Genomic DNA, 17,759 nt, shown 5'->3' with positions numbered 1-17,759 from the left:
GCATTGCTTTAGGAGCGTTTTTGTGTTTTAGGATGGCTTTACTGCTCCGGGTGCATGCGGGTCCTCTCGGCTCATCTCGCGGGGTACGACAACCAAATTTCGTCCGACATCCGAAGCAAAAAAATCTTGAATTTTTTGTTCGAATACCGATTTGTTCGAGAACCGGGACGTTCAAAAACCGAGGCCCCCCAGACCCTCGGTCGGCCCCCCAGACTCCCGGTCGGTCCCCCAGACCCCCGGCTACTTTTCAGTGTTTTTTCACATTTGCCATTCTCATCCCTGATCGAAAGCATCTTTGATGCTAGGGCGGAAGGTTCCAGAGTGGTATTTTGTATTTATTGACGAGACCCTGAAAGTCTCCAGCTGCTTGGCCTGCCACTTTGGACCATTATCGAGTTCCTCAACGGGGACGATGATTGGGGCCCACGGCTTCTCTAGTCTTCCTCCCCCGCCGGGTGACCTGCAGCCGACCCCGACCTGTCTCATTATGACGGCGATGAACATGTTTATCTAAGATGAGCGGTGTGACGTCTCACCAATTGTCAGGACTGCCTTTGTTGTAATAGTCACCCAATTTCAGTGACATTTTGGGACTTGACCGTAGTGTTAAAATCCTGAGATTCAAACAGGGGTATGTGAACTTTTCCTATCCACTGTACATGGATGCCGAAGCAGGCCTCGCCGTTGCTTTTAGTCCACGGAAAGGCCGCAGCCTAATTTGCGCCGTCTGCTTCCCGTCGCCCGTTGAGGCTTCCGTGTGTCTTCTGCCCACAGCCCTCATCCCCACCCTCTCCCTTCCCGCCTGTCTCTCCCACTGTCCTTCTGCCTCAGTGCTCGTCTGGAATGACGGCTAGAAATGGCAGCCCGCCGGCTTCCCTGAACTTGAAATTGCGTGCGATTTTATAATCAATTCTTTTCACGCTTGCGGACACTTTGATATCCATGTGCTGTTTTGTTGGTGGTGGTTGTTTACGTACAAATGGCGTTACATTCCCTCACATTATTGCATTCTCACAAGCTGATGATTTTGTTGCTACATCAGTCAGTGATATTAACAGCTTGACAAAAAACGCCACAAAACTGTCCTGCTTCAAAAACACTTTGAAATTATTTAATCTCGTGTTATAATTGCTGTAGTGTTTAGGCTTCCTTGTTTTTGTTTTTTTTAATTCAAGATTTATGCACACATTCCAAAATAATGAGACAAGTCATTTGGAACTTCAGCTTTTGTTCCACTGCAGCGAAAGGACTCTTTCAATAGCATGTGAGTCTCGTGTGCACCGACAATGACAAGTTGGCCATGTCTGGTTCAAACAAGCTGATGCTAATGATAGCAGAGGGCAAGAATATGTGTGTGTGTGTGTGTGTGTGTGTGTGTGTGGTGGGGGGGGGGGGTTAGAAAGCTCTTTGGGCAGTGGTGATGATAGACAGATAAACGCACGCACGCACGCACGCACGCACGCAAACACACACACACACACACACACACACACACACACACGAGAGCCTCTGGCCGATAACGACGACTCATTTCTCAACCGCTTGCTTTGTCAATGAAAAAGGCAAATGAACCTTTGGAATTGAAGTGCAACGATGGGGACGATCATTGGACTTGCTTAGATTTGAATCTTAGCCGGTTCATCGTTTACGTTTCTGATCTACTCTGCTGTTTTCTGGATTGGTTACGCTGGACTCTCGGGCGGCTTTCATGCCTTTGCCCCAAGTAGTGGCCTGACTCTCTCTCTTTCAAGTAGTGGTCATCATTCTCTCCTTGATGGGCTCCCACGGGTAGATGTCTTCACGATACGCCCTTGACCCCGCCCTCCAGCCGGATGAGATCATTTCGAGGGACGAGCAGGACAGCCGACCGCATTGATGGCCTTGTGTATCTTCTGTCAAGACCTGTGTCTGGGCCCGCTGCCAGGCGCCGGCTCGAGCGAGCGAGCGATGACGAAAACGCAGTGGCGGCACCACCGATGTGGTGTGTGTCCCCGTCCAGGCTGGTAGCTCATCGCTGCGTTCTGTTTTTGATTGCCGTTGATGCTTCCAAATGTGTCCGTGAGGCGAGTTGCTTCACATGGCGCTGATTCGCCCTTCCCACACGTCCTTCTTTTAACATTTGACGAAACTTATTTACCGGCGGCTTCCCTCAATCTTTAGCTGCTGTGCTTTACTCTGACAATGATAGCAGAAGTTTTCAGTGTGTCCTTTTTGTGTCACATGACCTGAGTACATTTACAGTCATTATCATGATGCCTCTTCTTCCATTAGCAACACGTTGTTGCCCATCAGGCCTCACTCCTGGTCAACTTCAGTTTCTTCAGGGCCACACCAGTGTGACAGAAATATTTGGGGTTCCGTCTGTAGGTGTGTGTGTATGTATGTGTGAGAGAGACGGGCCTTTGCTGCAGAAGAATTGACATGAGTGTCTGTGAGGCTTTGCTCTTTTCAGATGTGCCTCACACTGGCAGTTGGGCTTTGTGTGTGTGTTTGCGCACGCCGCCCTCCCCGCCTGCCTCCTAGCGTCTTTGCTGGAGACTGACGGCCCTTGACACCTGCCATTTGGACGCTTTTCTCTGTGAAAAATGTCATCGTCTTCTAAGCCGACATGTACGCGTTTGTGTGTGTGTGCCCGCGTGAGTCGTGTGCGGGCAGAAGGAGACATCGCTCAAATGCGTGTCCCGGAGGTGACGCTTTGCAGCTGACTGAACAATGGAAGCGAGCTGTTTGAGCAGCCCCGTCCACAGCGACTTGTGTGTGTGTGTGTGTGTGTGTGTGTGTGTGTGTGTGTGTGTGTGTGTGTTTGTTTGTTTGTGTGTTTTTTGCATGAAGACATTTGGGGTGTTAATTTGTGACCTCGCAGCTCCTTCCAGGCTTTTACTTGACGTCAATCTAATCTGAGACACACGAAAGTCGGCTTGAAAGCTTCCCTTTTTGAATGAAACTCCTGAAACAAATGAACTTCTGTCGTGATGGGGTGGACACTTATGGAGACTTTGTCCAGATGTTTGTTCACCCTTCCGTTTCCAAACCGCGTCTTCCCTCACTCGTTGCGCCCAAGATTTGATAATGTTTTCCCTCATGGGCGCAACATTTCATCACCAAGTTGCTTTTTCAAATAGTGTAGCAGATTTGTGCATGTGGCGCATGCAGTGGACACATGGCCAAAGCCCTTCGCTAACAAGGCATTGGATGCTAACTCAAATGACACGTGTGGATAGCGCCGTCCCCCTCCTTTCCCTCCCGCCTCCTTCCCGTCAACTTTTCGTCCTCTGTATCAGATGAGTTGGTGATATTATCGCCCCCTCATCTTTTCTGACTGATCTGATGGGCTGTTTATAATTTACAGGCAGGCTTCATGTGTGTGTGTGCATGCGTGCATGTGTGCTCAGAGGCTGTAATGAGGTATCAAAGTGTGTATCCGTCTCTTGGGATATTTGGACAGCAAGTCGGGGTCACTCATTTTGTGTGTCAGGCCCAAGGGTGTCCGTGTGCATGTGCGCCTGCGTAGCTTCCTTCAAGACCAGCAGTCATATGGAGAAGGATAGCGGGAGCCAAGCTTGTGACTTTGCCCCGGGAAGGGACGGCTTCACTGGCAGGGCGGGCCCGTGTTTCTTCCATGTGTTCACAGTAGATGGGGGGTGGGGTGCGAAAAACGATGCCCCCTGCCTCAACCCCCAACCCACCCTCTCTAGCACCACAGGGCCTCCGAGTCATGTCTTTCCAAGCAAAGGCAACGAATGACTTTGCGTGACCCACGAGGGCCTCGGAGCTGGCCAGTAGATGAGCTTCTGGTCTGCCACGGCAACCAGCCATGCTATGAGGGCTCAGAGCTGGATCTGTGACTAGTGTGCTATTAGCCGGCGGCCTCCCCACCGGCCTCAATTCACTTGGACGTGATCGGGACTTGGCGATGCTCGCTTATGCTTTGCGGTGTCTTTTCACCCTTTGCTCCTTGATGGTGACGGAATGATGTGGTGATGCAGTTGGTGGAGTTGAGCCGACTTTCTGTGACACGCAGAGCTCCTTGTTTTTGCTTTATTTGGAATGGAGCTTCTTCGGTCCTCTAGCCGAGACCAACGCGGTAGTCGAGTCAGAATGATGATAAACGCTTCCAGGCCATGAATATGAACCCATTAAACAGAAGAGCACAAAGCAACCGTATTGTGACACCCTTGCGCAAACCCGTTCACTGTGTGCTCTTTGTAAAAGCATTAAAATGCAGGACTCGCTGTACTAGCTTGTAATGTGGTCAAGTACCCTGCTTGTAAAATTTGGATTTTGAACAACATTTTGCCAACACCGTATCGTCAGTCGCGGATCAAATCACTCATGCTAAAAAAGTTAGATATTTGACAAGAATACCACAGAGTGCCTGTGTTTAGCTTCCTGCGGTAGCAACCGTTAGCCCAATTTATATGCTCGTCACTTGTGATTGAAAGTGTCTTATGTGTTCAATTTGAATGCGGTGTCGCAGTTGACTGTTCGAATCCAAGATATGTGACTTCTTCTTTTGGCGTCCATCTCGGTGTGTGTGCCGTTGGTTTAATGATCGGCTCTGGCTTGACCCCTCTGAAGGTCATGTGCCACTGCTCGTTAGCGGTGTCACCATGGCGATCTGTCAGCTGTCAGCGCGATGGATGGTGATCTGACAAAAAGAACAGTGGGGCAGAGCAGGGGGGGTGCTGGCAGTGACCACGAATCGCTTTTTAAATTGCGGGCCTGCGGCAGGATTTAGCAATAGTGCACGTGCGTGTGCGTGTGAGAGTGAAAGAAGGCTGCACTTTAAATTGTACAATATTGAGAGGAGGCACTGACCTCATCATCATATTTGAAAGCCCTGAGGGCACACCCCCTTATTCTACTTTTGCTTTTTCCATCTTTAGTATCTCTTGAGCCAAAAGCAATCGCACTAAAGCCTCCAAATTTCAATCAAAAATGAATCGTCAACAAGTTCGTTTTTAAAAAAAAAAAAATTTAAATACAGTATATACTTAGAGATACTAGCGTGAAGTCCGAAGGTTTTCTTTGTTTTGTTGTATCCCGTTGAAGTAGAACGTGTATAAATGATGCAGCACACATCTGTAATAATTCTTGACTCAAGAGATTGGAAAGAAATACCAAGGAGAAATATATATATTATATACATGTATATGTGTGTGTGCGTGCGTGCGTGCGTGCGTGCGCGCGCGCGCGTGCGTGTGCGCGCATGTGCGCAAGTATATATATATGTGTATGTATATATGCATGTATGTATGCATATATAAAATAAATATATATACATATGTAATATATATGTGTGTGTATCTATGTGTATGTATATGTATGTATATATATACATATATATATATATGTATATATATATAAATGTATATATAAATAAATGTGTGTGTGTGTGTGTGTGTGTGTGTGTGTGTGTGTGTGTGTGTGTGTGTGTGTGTGTGTGTGTGTGTATATATATATATATATATATATATATATATACACACACACACACACATATACATATATACATTTATAGACACAGTAATCCCTCATTTATTGAAATCCGCAAAGTAAGGTCACCCTCATTTTTTGTGTCAATAAATGTATATGAAACCATTTAAGTACATATTTTATTATTAGAACATTAAATGATTGATTCAAACATGTAAAGAATACATTAATAGTATAGATAACATACAGAAAATTTTGTATAAATATTGAAAATATAAATGTTATACATGTGTGCGTGTAATATGTTAAGAAGTACTGGGCAGGCTAACAAGTTAGCGGAAAAAATGCTTATATATATATATATATATATATATATTTTTTTCTTTTCTTATTTGTCTGCCGCAAACCTACACTGCAAAGATCTTACATGGTACATTATGTGGAAAAGTAGTCACATACGTCATGACGCTCACTAATAACACTTTTGTACAGCACAGTAATTATTATATTCTTCTTTTACTGATTTAATATTATAGCTAACCTGTAGGTTTTTTACTCTGTGCGTGTGCTAGTCATTGTAAAATATTAGTGCTGTTTTTCTAAATTAATGCAGTAAAATACTTCATAAATATTAAGTTTGTCAAATACAATACGACTGAAGTAGTTCTGACATTTTGTATTCGGTGTACATTTACTTCCTTTCTCTATTGATATTTGTAAAACGACATTTTTTCCTGCTAAACTTTGTATTTAAAGTAAAAAAAAAACAAAAAAACGTTGCTTGTTTGCAGTACAACCCAACGTCCGCTAGATGTCAGTATCGTGACATGAGTAGAGAAGTCACAACAGCGCCAGTGAATTTTTTTTTTTGTGTTAAACGCACTGCTTGCTGCCCCGATGATTCGTCAACATCATATCTCGGTTAGAATCCATAGGAAATGTTAATGTTAAAGTAACTTCTGCAGATGGTCTTTAAAATTATGTTTTATTCTCACAAAGCTCACAACTTGATGAAGAAGAATTGTTAAAAAAAACTTATGTAATTAACATTTTTCCCTTGTGAAATTGCTAACGTGGCCAAAAATCTTTTCTTATTTTTTTTTTTTTACTCAAAATATTGCAAATTTATTCCTCACCCTTTTTGACTACCTTTGTTTACCCCCACCAGTATCACCAACGAGGCCGGCGCATCCATCTACAGCGTGAGCCCCGAGGCGATTAAAGAGATGCCCGATTTGGACCCGAACCTCCGAAGTGCAGGTAATCTTGAACCGTGGCATTTTGATGATATTTCCACTCTAGCAGGACGATTGCCACTTTAGATCTGGCTTTGCTATTAGACGGGCTTATGTCTCTGCGGCGTTCCTCCACGTCCTCCATCACTGAACGCACAGCAGCAACACTGAAACACTGTTTCCGAGAACAAATGTTTCCAGCAGACTTCCTCTATAAAAAGCCTTAAATCAAGTGAGACTGAATTATTCCTCACCCGTTTCCTGTGATCAGCCCTCTATTTTTTCGCGGCCATTCCCAGCATTTTGGACGACGTGGCGGTGTCACGCTGGTATTCTTTGAAATGGCCACAAAGGGGCGATGCGCATGGAGCTTTAAGGGGATATTTGAACTAGGCGGCAAGATGTTTTTGTCTTCAGTCTCTCCTTCTCAACCGGGGTACACACATACTGATTCTTAGTATCGTTACCATTTTGTGTGTGTGACATTTACGATGAGTCAGCCTGGACCTTTTCCCAGCTATCACCAAGGCAAGCTCACTCTTTGCCCCCCCCCCACCCCAACACATGATAATCTTTAGAGACATCGGATAATCAGACTTTGCCAACAATTGCAAAAAGGGGGAAGATGTTCAATTACAGCCGGGTTTTTGCTATGTTTGGACTGCACTTTATTCAATTTAACCGCTTTAACATTGACTTTGATTGACCCTGACTGGCTCCGAGTGGAATGGGGTGGAAAAAAAAATCACTCTTAACACACACATCACCTCAGTTTAAGTGCTCGGTATAATCTTCCGAAGTGGCTGATAATCGGGCCTTCGGTGGCGACTCCAGAAACGGGGACGCATTCTTAAATGGCGAAAGGAAAGCCCTCACCTGGTTGCCTAGGTGACAGAGGAGGCTACCCTACGTTGTCAGCTGATCAATCACGACTACCCAGCAAAACGATCTGACTTCTCTGCCCTCTTTGTGCTTGAAGTAACACTAAACTGTTGTGCTCATAAACTTTTAATAAGTGGCGGAGAAAAGAGGACAGCGGGGTTTGGTGGGTGCAGTGAGCAAGGGCAGGTTTGAAACTCCATCCCTGTCCAAATATTTTCTCAGGCTGCAGCGATGGAAGAAAGAAAGCGGGAGAGGAGATCCCTTGATTGCAGACGTACTCCCTCCTCACTCCACAGCTCGTCCCGTTTGGTTGTTGTTGTCGTCATTGTTGTTTTTCCTCTTATTGCCCTTGTCCTCTGCTAGGGACATCCAAGTCTGATGTCCCGTAATCAACACTCATTCATTCTTAAAGACGTCTTGCAAAGAAGTGCTCCATCTATTATCACCATTAAATATATTTTCGTATATTATTTCCCTAAAATGACAAAATATTTTTTCTCTTAAAATCAAATTGTTGATTTAGTCTTATCCAATCCTTTTTTTGAGATGGTTATAAATTCAATGGAGTCCAAATTGTGTGCACGCGTCTGTGTAAATGAGTCCCTCTCCACAACAAGCCACAGATGCTGGGGGCTCTAATTCAAAAGCAGCTATAATTATTGCCGATTGGATTTGGCCTCCCCCTCAGGCCTGAGAACATTTGCGTTTTGGGGAATTAGAAATAATGCAGCGGTGAATATTCAACGACCCGCTTCGGATAGTTTGCGGCCTTTCATTCTCCGGCGACACCTCATTGGCTGGCTTGACGTCTGTGTATGTCAACAGTGTCCATCGGAAGGCGCGTCCAGGATCCACTGGCGGAGCTCGTGAAGATCGATCCAAAACACATCGGCATTGGAACGTACCAGGTAGGAGGCTTCACGGCGGGTCCTCGTATTTCAGGGAAAACACAAATATGGGAGGGAGGAGATAGAAGAAGAGGCGCCCGGGGTTGGAGATCAAGTCGGCGCAGGCCTGTGTCAACACATGACGCTAACGCTCACCGCTAACTCAATTAATGGCCCGGAGTGACGTGCATGGTTTTTTTTGCTACGTGTCGTCCAGATGTGGATACGTCTATGCGTGCGCAGCTTTTCCCTCGGTGCGCATCGATCGCTTTGTGACAACTTTTAAACGCTGGACTCTCCATCTTGTTTGGAGAGAGGCATGCAAATTTGATGATCCCAAATATGAGTGTGCTCATATTTGTCGTTTTGTGCGGTGAAGCCGGCTCGGGTCACGGGGCCGCGTCTCTCATCACATGACTCTCCGGGGTGCCGGCAGGGTGCTCCCCTCCTACCCTCAGATCATGTGACTAGGTCAACACCAAATGATAATATAAGCGGGTAAATAAACCCCGGGCGCTGACAGATACGAGACGGGGCATCCCTCTGACCTGTGAGCTCTCGCCAATTTCTCTTTGTGTGTGCGAGCACCGCGCAGGTTTGTAGGAGCTCTAATTGTTCGTCATTCTGTAGGTGCGCTTTGTGACATTGTGAGATTTTTGAGAGATGATTGCGCGTGAGGCCCAAAGAGAAAAATGGCACTGGGGCACGTGTAACTTGAGCCAGCTGGCACAGCGGGGTCACCCTTTGCCTCTCCCGCCGCTCGGGTCGCTGAGTGACAGCTTGGAGAAAACGGAGGAAATGAGGAAAGTGGAGGAGCGTTGCAACCAGATCGGACTTTACGATTGCTGTGGGAACGTCGATTTCGCTGTGGCATACGCGGGTTCCATAACTTTTAAAACACGATCACTGAGTGTTCAGATTTTATGCTATCATTGCAATCAATTGAAGGGTGTGATAGTTATTTGGATCACACACTCTATATATACACGCACGCACACACACGCACACACTCGCTCTCTGCTGCATAAGAAAACATCGCCTGCCTGCCGGATATTAAGCCAACTGTCACTCTAACCTTCTTTATTTTTTAGAGATGGTGTGGAATCAGTGCAGAAATCCAGCAAAATTCCGCCATCACGCTTACAACAGTACAATTGCTGGATGGCTGCCTAGATAAAAGCGCTTTGAGTAGCAAGTACTGTTCTTCCAGTGGAATTTTGTTTCTGTAAAAGCAGCTTCTTATTCTCATTCCGATTTAAAAATCACGTTTATATAGCGAGTTTATATATTTCCAGGTGAATCGCATGACTGCATTTTCAGGTGGGTTTTGGAATTGGCAGTTTTCCAATTGGTTCCATCTTGCATAAATCAAGTCATGTTACATATGAAGGTTTCAAGTACAACGGCCAGGTCTGCGTTCGTGCGTGTGCGTGCGTGCACGTCGTCACTCATTCTTGAATGATTTGGCCCACAGGGGAAGATGAGCAAAGACTAACAAGAGACACAGATGGATGGTTGTGAAGCGTGGGAAAAAACAACCTTTGAGACTTTTATCAATGGGAGAAACTTGCAATTTTAATGACTTCCTACTGTTATGTTAGAGGATGTGAATGACTGAATGACAAGGGAGGTTGAGAGATGAGTGCAACTTGATATTTAAGTCATTCCAAAAAAAAAAAAAAAACCTGCACTTCCTTAGAACTGTCTCCAGGTTGACAAGCAAGAGTAACTTAACGCATCAGGAATATTTGAAAAGAGCTGATAAAAGGCAACTACCACCATTTTGTCTGTGTTGCTAAAACAACCATGCTTTGCTACGACAGCAACAAAAATAATAGTGAAAAACGTTTGCCTCTGCTTTCGCCCCTGAAAGGAATCACCAAGTGCAGGTTGCATCCGAGTCAGAAATTGGGAACGTTTCTCTGTGTGTATGTGTGTGTGCGCTATTCTGACCTACGCATTAAGAATGTGAGCGCAGGTGGAGGCGCAAATGCCTTCACCTACTTTTCTCGTGTGAAAACATTCTCCCCCGGTGTAACATTTCAGGTGATTTCCTCTCCAGCGCTCCGTACTCTCGCTCGTCTCCGCCCTCGTTCGCGCCGACTCATCAATCATTCACGTGCTCCCGCTTGGGAAATGGCAACATGGTGTCATTTCAAGCCTCATTTTTATTGTCTTCACCATGCCTCCGGCTGTTTGTGTGTGTGTGGGGAAGGGGGCTCAGGATTCTATGGAACCTGCAATCAATTAGTTAGGCCTGAATTATCATTTAAGTTAGCTCGTAGTAGTTTTTTAATGTTGATTTTGGTTATCAGAAACAACAGTATTTCGGTCGTCTTAGAGTCGAAAAGGTCGTGTGAGCTCTGGCTCAGCGTTAGCTAAATTCACATAGCCCGTTTAAGTGAAAACCTTGTCAGGCCTGAATTAGCGTTGAGCGACGTAGTAACGACGTGACAATTACTTTTGCGTGTTCCATTTAGTGCCCGGTCCACAATACTTTTACAAAGTTGAACTTGATCGACACATAAATACGACGAGCGTAGCAGCTTGCAATACTTTGCCAACGGCGTTTTTTTATTGTCCTGCTTCCTTGCTGGCATTTAACTTGAAAGCGGTTCTTGTGAGCTTAATCGTGTTACGACTCAAGCAGGCTCGATCACGTTCGCAGTCGGTAAAAGTCGTTTGCTTGTCAGCTAATCGGCCGGCATTTGCTGTGTATCGGTGTCCAGTGTCGGCCCTCTTTGACTTTGGTCCCCCGTCCCGCCCGCTGTCCTCCTTAATAGCGAAAACATTCCAAGCCTTTTTTGCAAGCTCTTCCCAAGTTGTTGTTGGGCTGGTGGCTCTGACGCGCATGGAGACGAAGAGTTCATCGAGACCATCTTTATTCGTCGCCAAGTTAAACACCAAGCGCCTTTGCACCCTCCGTGCGTTCTTTCCATCTGTCAATCAGAGCTCCTTTTCCCGTCGTTGTCAGTCAAACGTCGCCCGTCGTGTCAGGATTTGTTTTGGCTCGGCCGCCGCTAATCTCTTTTTCGGGATGAAATTGAATCATCCTCCCGGGGGACTTCCTGCCTACAAAGTTTCAGATGCCTATCGGAATGGTTGATGAAACCAAAGTTTGGGATTACCGTCATTTGACCTGCTTCTGACTTTCTTTTGGTGTGGGCTCACCTGAAAACATTTCATTGCTTCGGTATGTGTTTTTTCCAGCACGACGTTTCATCCGCCGCTCTAAAGGCGGCGCTCGACGGCGTGGTGCAGGAGTGTGTCAGCTTCGTCGGGGTCGACATCAACATCTGCTCTGAGGTCCTGATGAGGTAGGCGGACACATCTCGGAACCGTACTCGGACCGCAATACAACGATATCTTTGTTGTCGTCGTTTTCATGTAGGCACGTCGCGGGCTTAAACACAGGAAGGGCTCGCAACATCGCCGAGTGGAGAGAGCAGAACGGGCCCTTTGTCAACAGGGAACAACTCAAGCTGGTCAAAGGCATGGGACCAAAGAGCTACCAGCAGTGCGCTGGCTTCATCAGAATCAACCAAACTGGCCACAAGTACCAAATACCATTTCCGCAAGTTCATAAAAAAAACCCTAAAAGCTATAGAAAACAGAATCACAAAACTGTCACGATTCCAAAGATCAGTAGAACCACAATCGGACCCAGAGCGACTTTGGATTTCGTCATTTGTGTGAAAGTGGTTCCAACAATATTAATGAATGAATTATAGCAGATACCGAAGACACCAAAGTTGTCTCGACTAAAGATGCCTTTTTTCGTGCATATTTGTCCTGACAATTTGGGCTCAATTCTGACTATTCTGAGTTTCCGCTGCACAGTTGTGGTCAATGTTCTACTTTCTAATTGATTTTTTGTCATGTCACGGCAGCGCTGAGCATGCGCCACTGCCAATGCTGCCAGCTAAAGCAGTTGCCAAGAAGGTCAAAGGGAAATGCAATGTTAGTGTCGCGACACATGCCAACCCTTTGGACCAGACCTGCATCCACCCAGAGTCCTACGATGTGGCACAGAGGTACAGGACATTACACACGCACACACACACACACACACACACACACACACACACACACACACACACACACACACACACACACACACACACACACACACACACACACACACTTGGCCGAAGCATGTTTGGGCTGGGATGGAGTCGATTTGGACGCCTCCTCATATGGCGAAGCTTATCGTCGTGCGGGCATTCTTGATTCAATTTTCAGAGAGGCCCTCTGCTCCGTAAGAGCAGGCGTGTCGGCTTTGGGCTCTGCGAGTGGTTGAGGAGCAATTGCTGACAGGGCCAATGCCCACGGTCCTCCGAAGCACATGGAATCAAAGCATGCATTTCATGTTGACTTGTGAGTGTGGGAACCCTCTCTGCTCCAGCTGTAGTCACTCAACCGTGTTTAGTCTACACGCCTTGTGACACTCGAGGCTCCGATGTGCTTTTTTAAAGGTGCGAGGCGGCCGGGAGCGTGTTTGGCGCTCGTGGTGCAACGCTACGGAACTTCCATCACCTCACCACCGCTCGTTGCCTCTATTGCAGTGCTTCTCAATAATTTTCTGTGATGCCCAGGAGGAAGAAGAAAACATTTCATGCCCCCCCCATGTTATTAACATTAAAGAAAACAAAATATAAATAAAAAAGAAAGATCAACTTACAATGAAGAATAACTATTAATAACATTGTTTTTTAGTCTGTAACAGAACAGATTCCATGTGCATCACTTTGCCTGAAATTAAAAATACATTATAATTATTTAAACTATAAATATTCTTAACCAACTGCCGTTTTATGCTGGGAAAAAATACAATAAGATAATAATAAACATACATAATATTAAATAAGAGCAATAAATAATATTCAATTCAAAGTAATCAGCACCATTAACTCAGGAGCACAACATATGAAACATTTTAACCTACAAAACAAAAATGAATAAAACAATTTGTGCTCAAAATGAGGAAGCATGGCGGAGACCATATCCACAGCTGCAGGTAGTATCAGCTCTTCTGCAATGTTGTGGTTTTTTCTCGCACTGAGCAATTTGGTACGCTTACAGTGCTTCCTGATTGACTGAAGTAGCATTCACAAAGTGGGATGATTGTTGGCAATATTCAGCCCGTTTTCGCTGAAAAACCTCAAGCACCTTATCAGCGTGATTGGGGTGCAATGACTTTATAAGTGCCGCCTTAATTGATTTGACTTCATACTGTCCGCTGCCAACATTGTAAGGCACAGTAAACACCGGTCTTTCCTCGTCTCCCATCGTAGTTGCACTGAAGCTGAGCGCTACGTCTGCTTCATCATATTTCCTTGTCTTAGCTTTCATGTGATTCTCAATTCTCTCATCTCCATCTCTCTCCTCCGTTCCTTTCAACCCTGTTCAATATTTTGCCATGGTGTCCCACTGCACTTTTTATCGCCTGCTCTGTGCTGTGTGCGCGTATGTTCCGTACAGCGACTACTCCTTGCGCACACTCTTCCAGTGATACTGCCACTCCCATCTACTGCAGTGGATGTCTAATTGCCCTTTAATCTAGTACAGCCAAAAGAAAAGCATGTTCCCTGGTGTCACACGCGCCCCCCCTTAGTATCGCACCGGGCGCACCCCACTATTTGAGAAGCAGTGCTCTATTGTCTATTCGTTTTGAAACACCTAAACACATTTTTGGAATATTGTGTGTTGTTATCCTTTTCTCACGAATTCACAATCAAGCTCAGTTAAAATAATAGATGGCACCAGTGGCGGGAGGAGGGTCCAGAGGAGGGAGGTATCAAATGTATTTGAGGGAGGTGTTTACTTGTCCTACAGTAAGTCAAGGTTAACTAATGGCCCGCAGTAAATTAGTTTGCACAGTGGTGCAAGAATCTGCTACTCACACATCCCAAAATACAATGCAGTAACGAAAACTGACAGGAAGGAGGATGGCTGAGGAATGTGTGTGCGTGTGTGTGTGTCTGTGCGTGTGCATGTGCGTGTGTATGCGTGCGTGCGTAGAGGGGGTGTGCAAGGAATATCGCGTTCATCACATTAGAGAAACCGAATCCCCATTACTGCTCACAACCCACACACCCCTCTTCCCCACTGTAACCATATACAACACACACGCACACACACACAAAATAAAAAATGAAAAATAATCAAATTACAACCCTCTTTATTGCAATTGTGATTTCATATGCGATTATTTTTTTCAAAAACTTCATCCCATGTTTCATTGAACCAACACAAGCAATGAATCTGTATGGCAATAGCAATAACCAAAACATTGCTTTATTTTTCGTAAGTGGTCTGATGGCTTCGACCTATGCTAAAATCGAGGCAATTGAAGCATGAATTCATATGTGGACTGCACTTCCTAAGCACTGAACCTATTTCGACACAATCTAAATAAATAAAATCTATATGCTAGCTGCAATAAAATAAAGCAGCATCTGTGATTTGAAAAGTGCATTCGTCTATATTGTGATGTTGATTCAAATTCAATTATCTGCTGAGTCCAAATAAACAAGCATGAACACGCGTGACACCCGCGCATCCTTTTCTGGCATTGCCTCAGAGCTTGTGCAACAGTGATCTGTGATTTTGGACCGCCAAGCCGCTGCCCCCCCAAAACCCAGCTAACATGGTTTGGAAAAAAATATCCTTAACGAAGGAAGACTCATCCATACAAATGTGACATTTATTCCGTTGCTCCTCACAGCTGTCTGGGGCATTTTAAGCGTGCCCCCTTCACATCCGCACTGGCCGTACCACTGCCTAATAAGCATTTCCCAACAACATTTTCTAGGAAGCAATGTTATGTGCGTGCCCACCTGTTCAGTCCATCACTGCGGCGAGTGGGTGGGACAGCTGGGGGGTGGTTCTGGTTGGCGTCAGGCTACCAGCGAGCGACATCCATCACAAGCACCATCCAGCTGGTCCGCACAGGCAGGCAAATGCATTCACATCTATCACCAGCTGTGGGGAGCCTCCATTGTAAATAATACACACGCACACACACACGTTTTTCCATAAGCTTTATTTGCCACTGCAGTTCCCATGCCACATGGAGTTGGTGCCGAGTATACGTAGACGCACGCATTAATAGCTTTGAATGGGTGTCACCATCCCCAAAACAGGAGATTTTTCCTGGTGTGCCACACAAGTGGAGACGAGATGGTGGGATGGGAACACAGTCATCATGTGTTGGATTTAGCATAGGTGCATTTTTAACATGTAAGCAGCGCTACATTTTCTCGAAGTACTGTCACCACTACATGTAATTTTTCTCCCTTTATTTTTTTTTGGCGGGGAGGCATTGCAACTTATACAAAAGCAGTGCCATGACACTTAAGTTTTTGTAAAACCTACAAAAGTGCCCAAACAGATTCAGAAAAATAAACAAACAAATAAATAAAAAATTGGTGCTCTTTCTTACGTTTCCATTGACGGGTCGATCACGGCTGGTCAAAGTAGCCCAGCCAAGAGGACTCTAACTCATTTTTTTTTGTGTCATGGTTATTTCTAGGTTCCTTTACCTCATTGGCGGCAGTGCCAGCCAGATCGGCAGCGCGCATCTCAAACAGAGTGTGGAGCAGAAAGTGGCCAAAAGCGGCATGGACGAACTGTCCAAAATGCTCGGCACCACTCCTGAGACTCTCGGGCTCATCGTCGATGGCCTCACCCAACCTCCCGGCTTTGACATCCGGCAAGGTAAGTCCGTCTCACGGGGACCCAGACCGGAGCATCGTGCTGAACAAAACCGCGTGCTTCCTTGACGTATAGTATTGATGTTGTCATCCATACGTAAATCTACTGTATGTAATTAGGGATGGAAAAAGTGTCACACGTGAGTGATAGTTGATGGGTTGATGCGTTGTCAACCTACATGACGTCGAGCGATGAAGCTCTGATTTGCCGGCCGGTCACTTGCGAGTAAAAAGCCTGTGCGGGCGGGCCTCCGTGACCAGAATGTCATAAACGAAGCTTCTTGGTGACGTCGAGTATCTGCATCACGCTCAGCTGAGTCAACAGACGGCCTTGAGCTCCTCATGTTGTTGAGCAGAGTTGGACCTCAACATTTCCTTTACTTCATTGTTTGCTTTAAAATGACAGAAAGGAAGAAAGATATCACTTGGAAGAAAAAAAAATGTAAAGAGGAGGATTTGGTTACTTCCTGAAATGTAATCCTGCCGTTTCACGTCCTGCCTCTTATTTTTCCACCGCATCCCTTTCCCCTACCGGCCCGAAGCAACTGACGTGATGTCATCTTGTGTCTTTGCTATCCCCAGATTTTGGGCAGGAGGACTTTAAGCGTGGCATTGTGTCCATTCAGGACCTACATGTGGGTGCAGTCCTGACGGGCCGTGTGGAAAACACGTGTCTGTTCGGGGCTTTCGTAGACATCGGCGTGGGCCGCTCGGGCCTCATCCATAAGAGCAAAATTACTTTGGACAAACTGCCCGTTGGCCAACGCCGCCGCAGCTTGGCCTTGGGACCTGGGGAGAGGGTGGAGGTGCGTGTGTTAAATGTGGACGCTCAGAAGGGACGCATCGGCTTGGACCTGATCCGGCTGCTGCACTGACTTGCACTTCTTTGTTCTTCGGGAAGACTCGCTTCCTCCAATGAATAAAAAAATACTCTTGTTTGTGCTGATCTACTTTATCCACTCAATTTATGTGTCAAAATCAAGGTGCACACACGTATTTAAAATAACTAAAAATGTCATTGAATTCGTTAGGAAGCTATACTGTATATTTTTGACCAAAAAAGTGTGTGTGTGTTTGCTTTTTATGTTCAAATGATATAAAAATGACTCATACAACCAAGGTTGTAATCCACACTGTAAATGATGGCATTTTGAAAAATGGTTCCTGCTGTCTTTTCGGAATCACACTTGCTCAAGTTATTCCCATTGTGCGGCGGATCAAATGCTCTCGCAGGGCTTTAAACAGCTCAGAGGTCATAAATTGACCTCGCCTGCTGTAAAACGCCACGAAGCAGAGACGGAGGAGCGTGTGCCGGAGGACGGAGGGGCGTTGGCTCCAATGTGGGAGCGCGCACGTCTATTTTGTAGCCCTGAGGCTCTTTCGGCTCGGTCCCAGACATCATTATCCCGGGACTCTAGCGCACTAATCAGCTGCTTCAAAATTAATCCCAGACTCCCCGTCCGCATTATCTCATTTGTTTGTTTTTAGGAAAGCCGCAGTAAATAGCAGATCGCAAAATGTAATAGCGGTTGTGAGAAAGCCGCCGGTCCCCTGCGCTGAACTTGAGAGCGAATGCGGAATAGCTAATCACGCTATAGGCCCGG

At 45.8% G+C, this 17,759-nt stretch overlaps 1 protein-coding gene across 1 annotated transcript in view; it reads left to right on the top strand.

Moving 5' to 3' along the window:
• srbd1 (S1 RNA binding domain 1) overlaps window positions 1-17,093 on the top strand; it is a 29,962-nt gene extending 12,869 nt beyond the window's left edge. The window contains exons 14-20 of the mRNA XM_088384867.1: window positions 6,605-6,696; window positions 8,379-8,461; window positions 11,651-11,757; window positions 11,832-11,996; window positions 12,331-12,474; window positions 15,975-16,159; window positions 16,738-17,093. Coding sequence (XP_088240993.1) covers window positions 6,605-6,696; window positions 8,379-8,461; window positions 11,651-11,757; window positions 11,832-11,996; window positions 12,331-12,474; window positions 15,975-16,159; window positions 16,738-17,030 — 1,069 coding nt within the window. The 3' untranslated portion in view covers window positions 17,031-17,093. The remainder of the gene's footprint in view (window positions 1-6,604; window positions 6,697-8,378; window positions 8,462-11,650; window positions 11,758-11,831; window positions 11,997-12,330; window positions 12,475-15,974; window positions 16,160-16,737) is intronic.
• The last annotated feature ends 666 nt before the right edge of the window (window positions 17,094-17,759 follow it).

Source organism: Syngnathus floridae, chromosome 9, assembly GCF_059516105.1.
Source record: "Syngnathus floridae isolate MCC-2025c chromosome 9, RoL_Sflo_1.0, whole genome shotgun sequence".
Taxonomy (NCBI): Eukaryota; Metazoa; Chordata; class Actinopteri; order Syngnathiformes; family Syngnathidae; genus Syngnathus; species Syngnathus floridae.
Note: the sequence above shows the minus strand (reverse complement) of the source record. Positions and strands in the feature narration are given on the sequence as shown.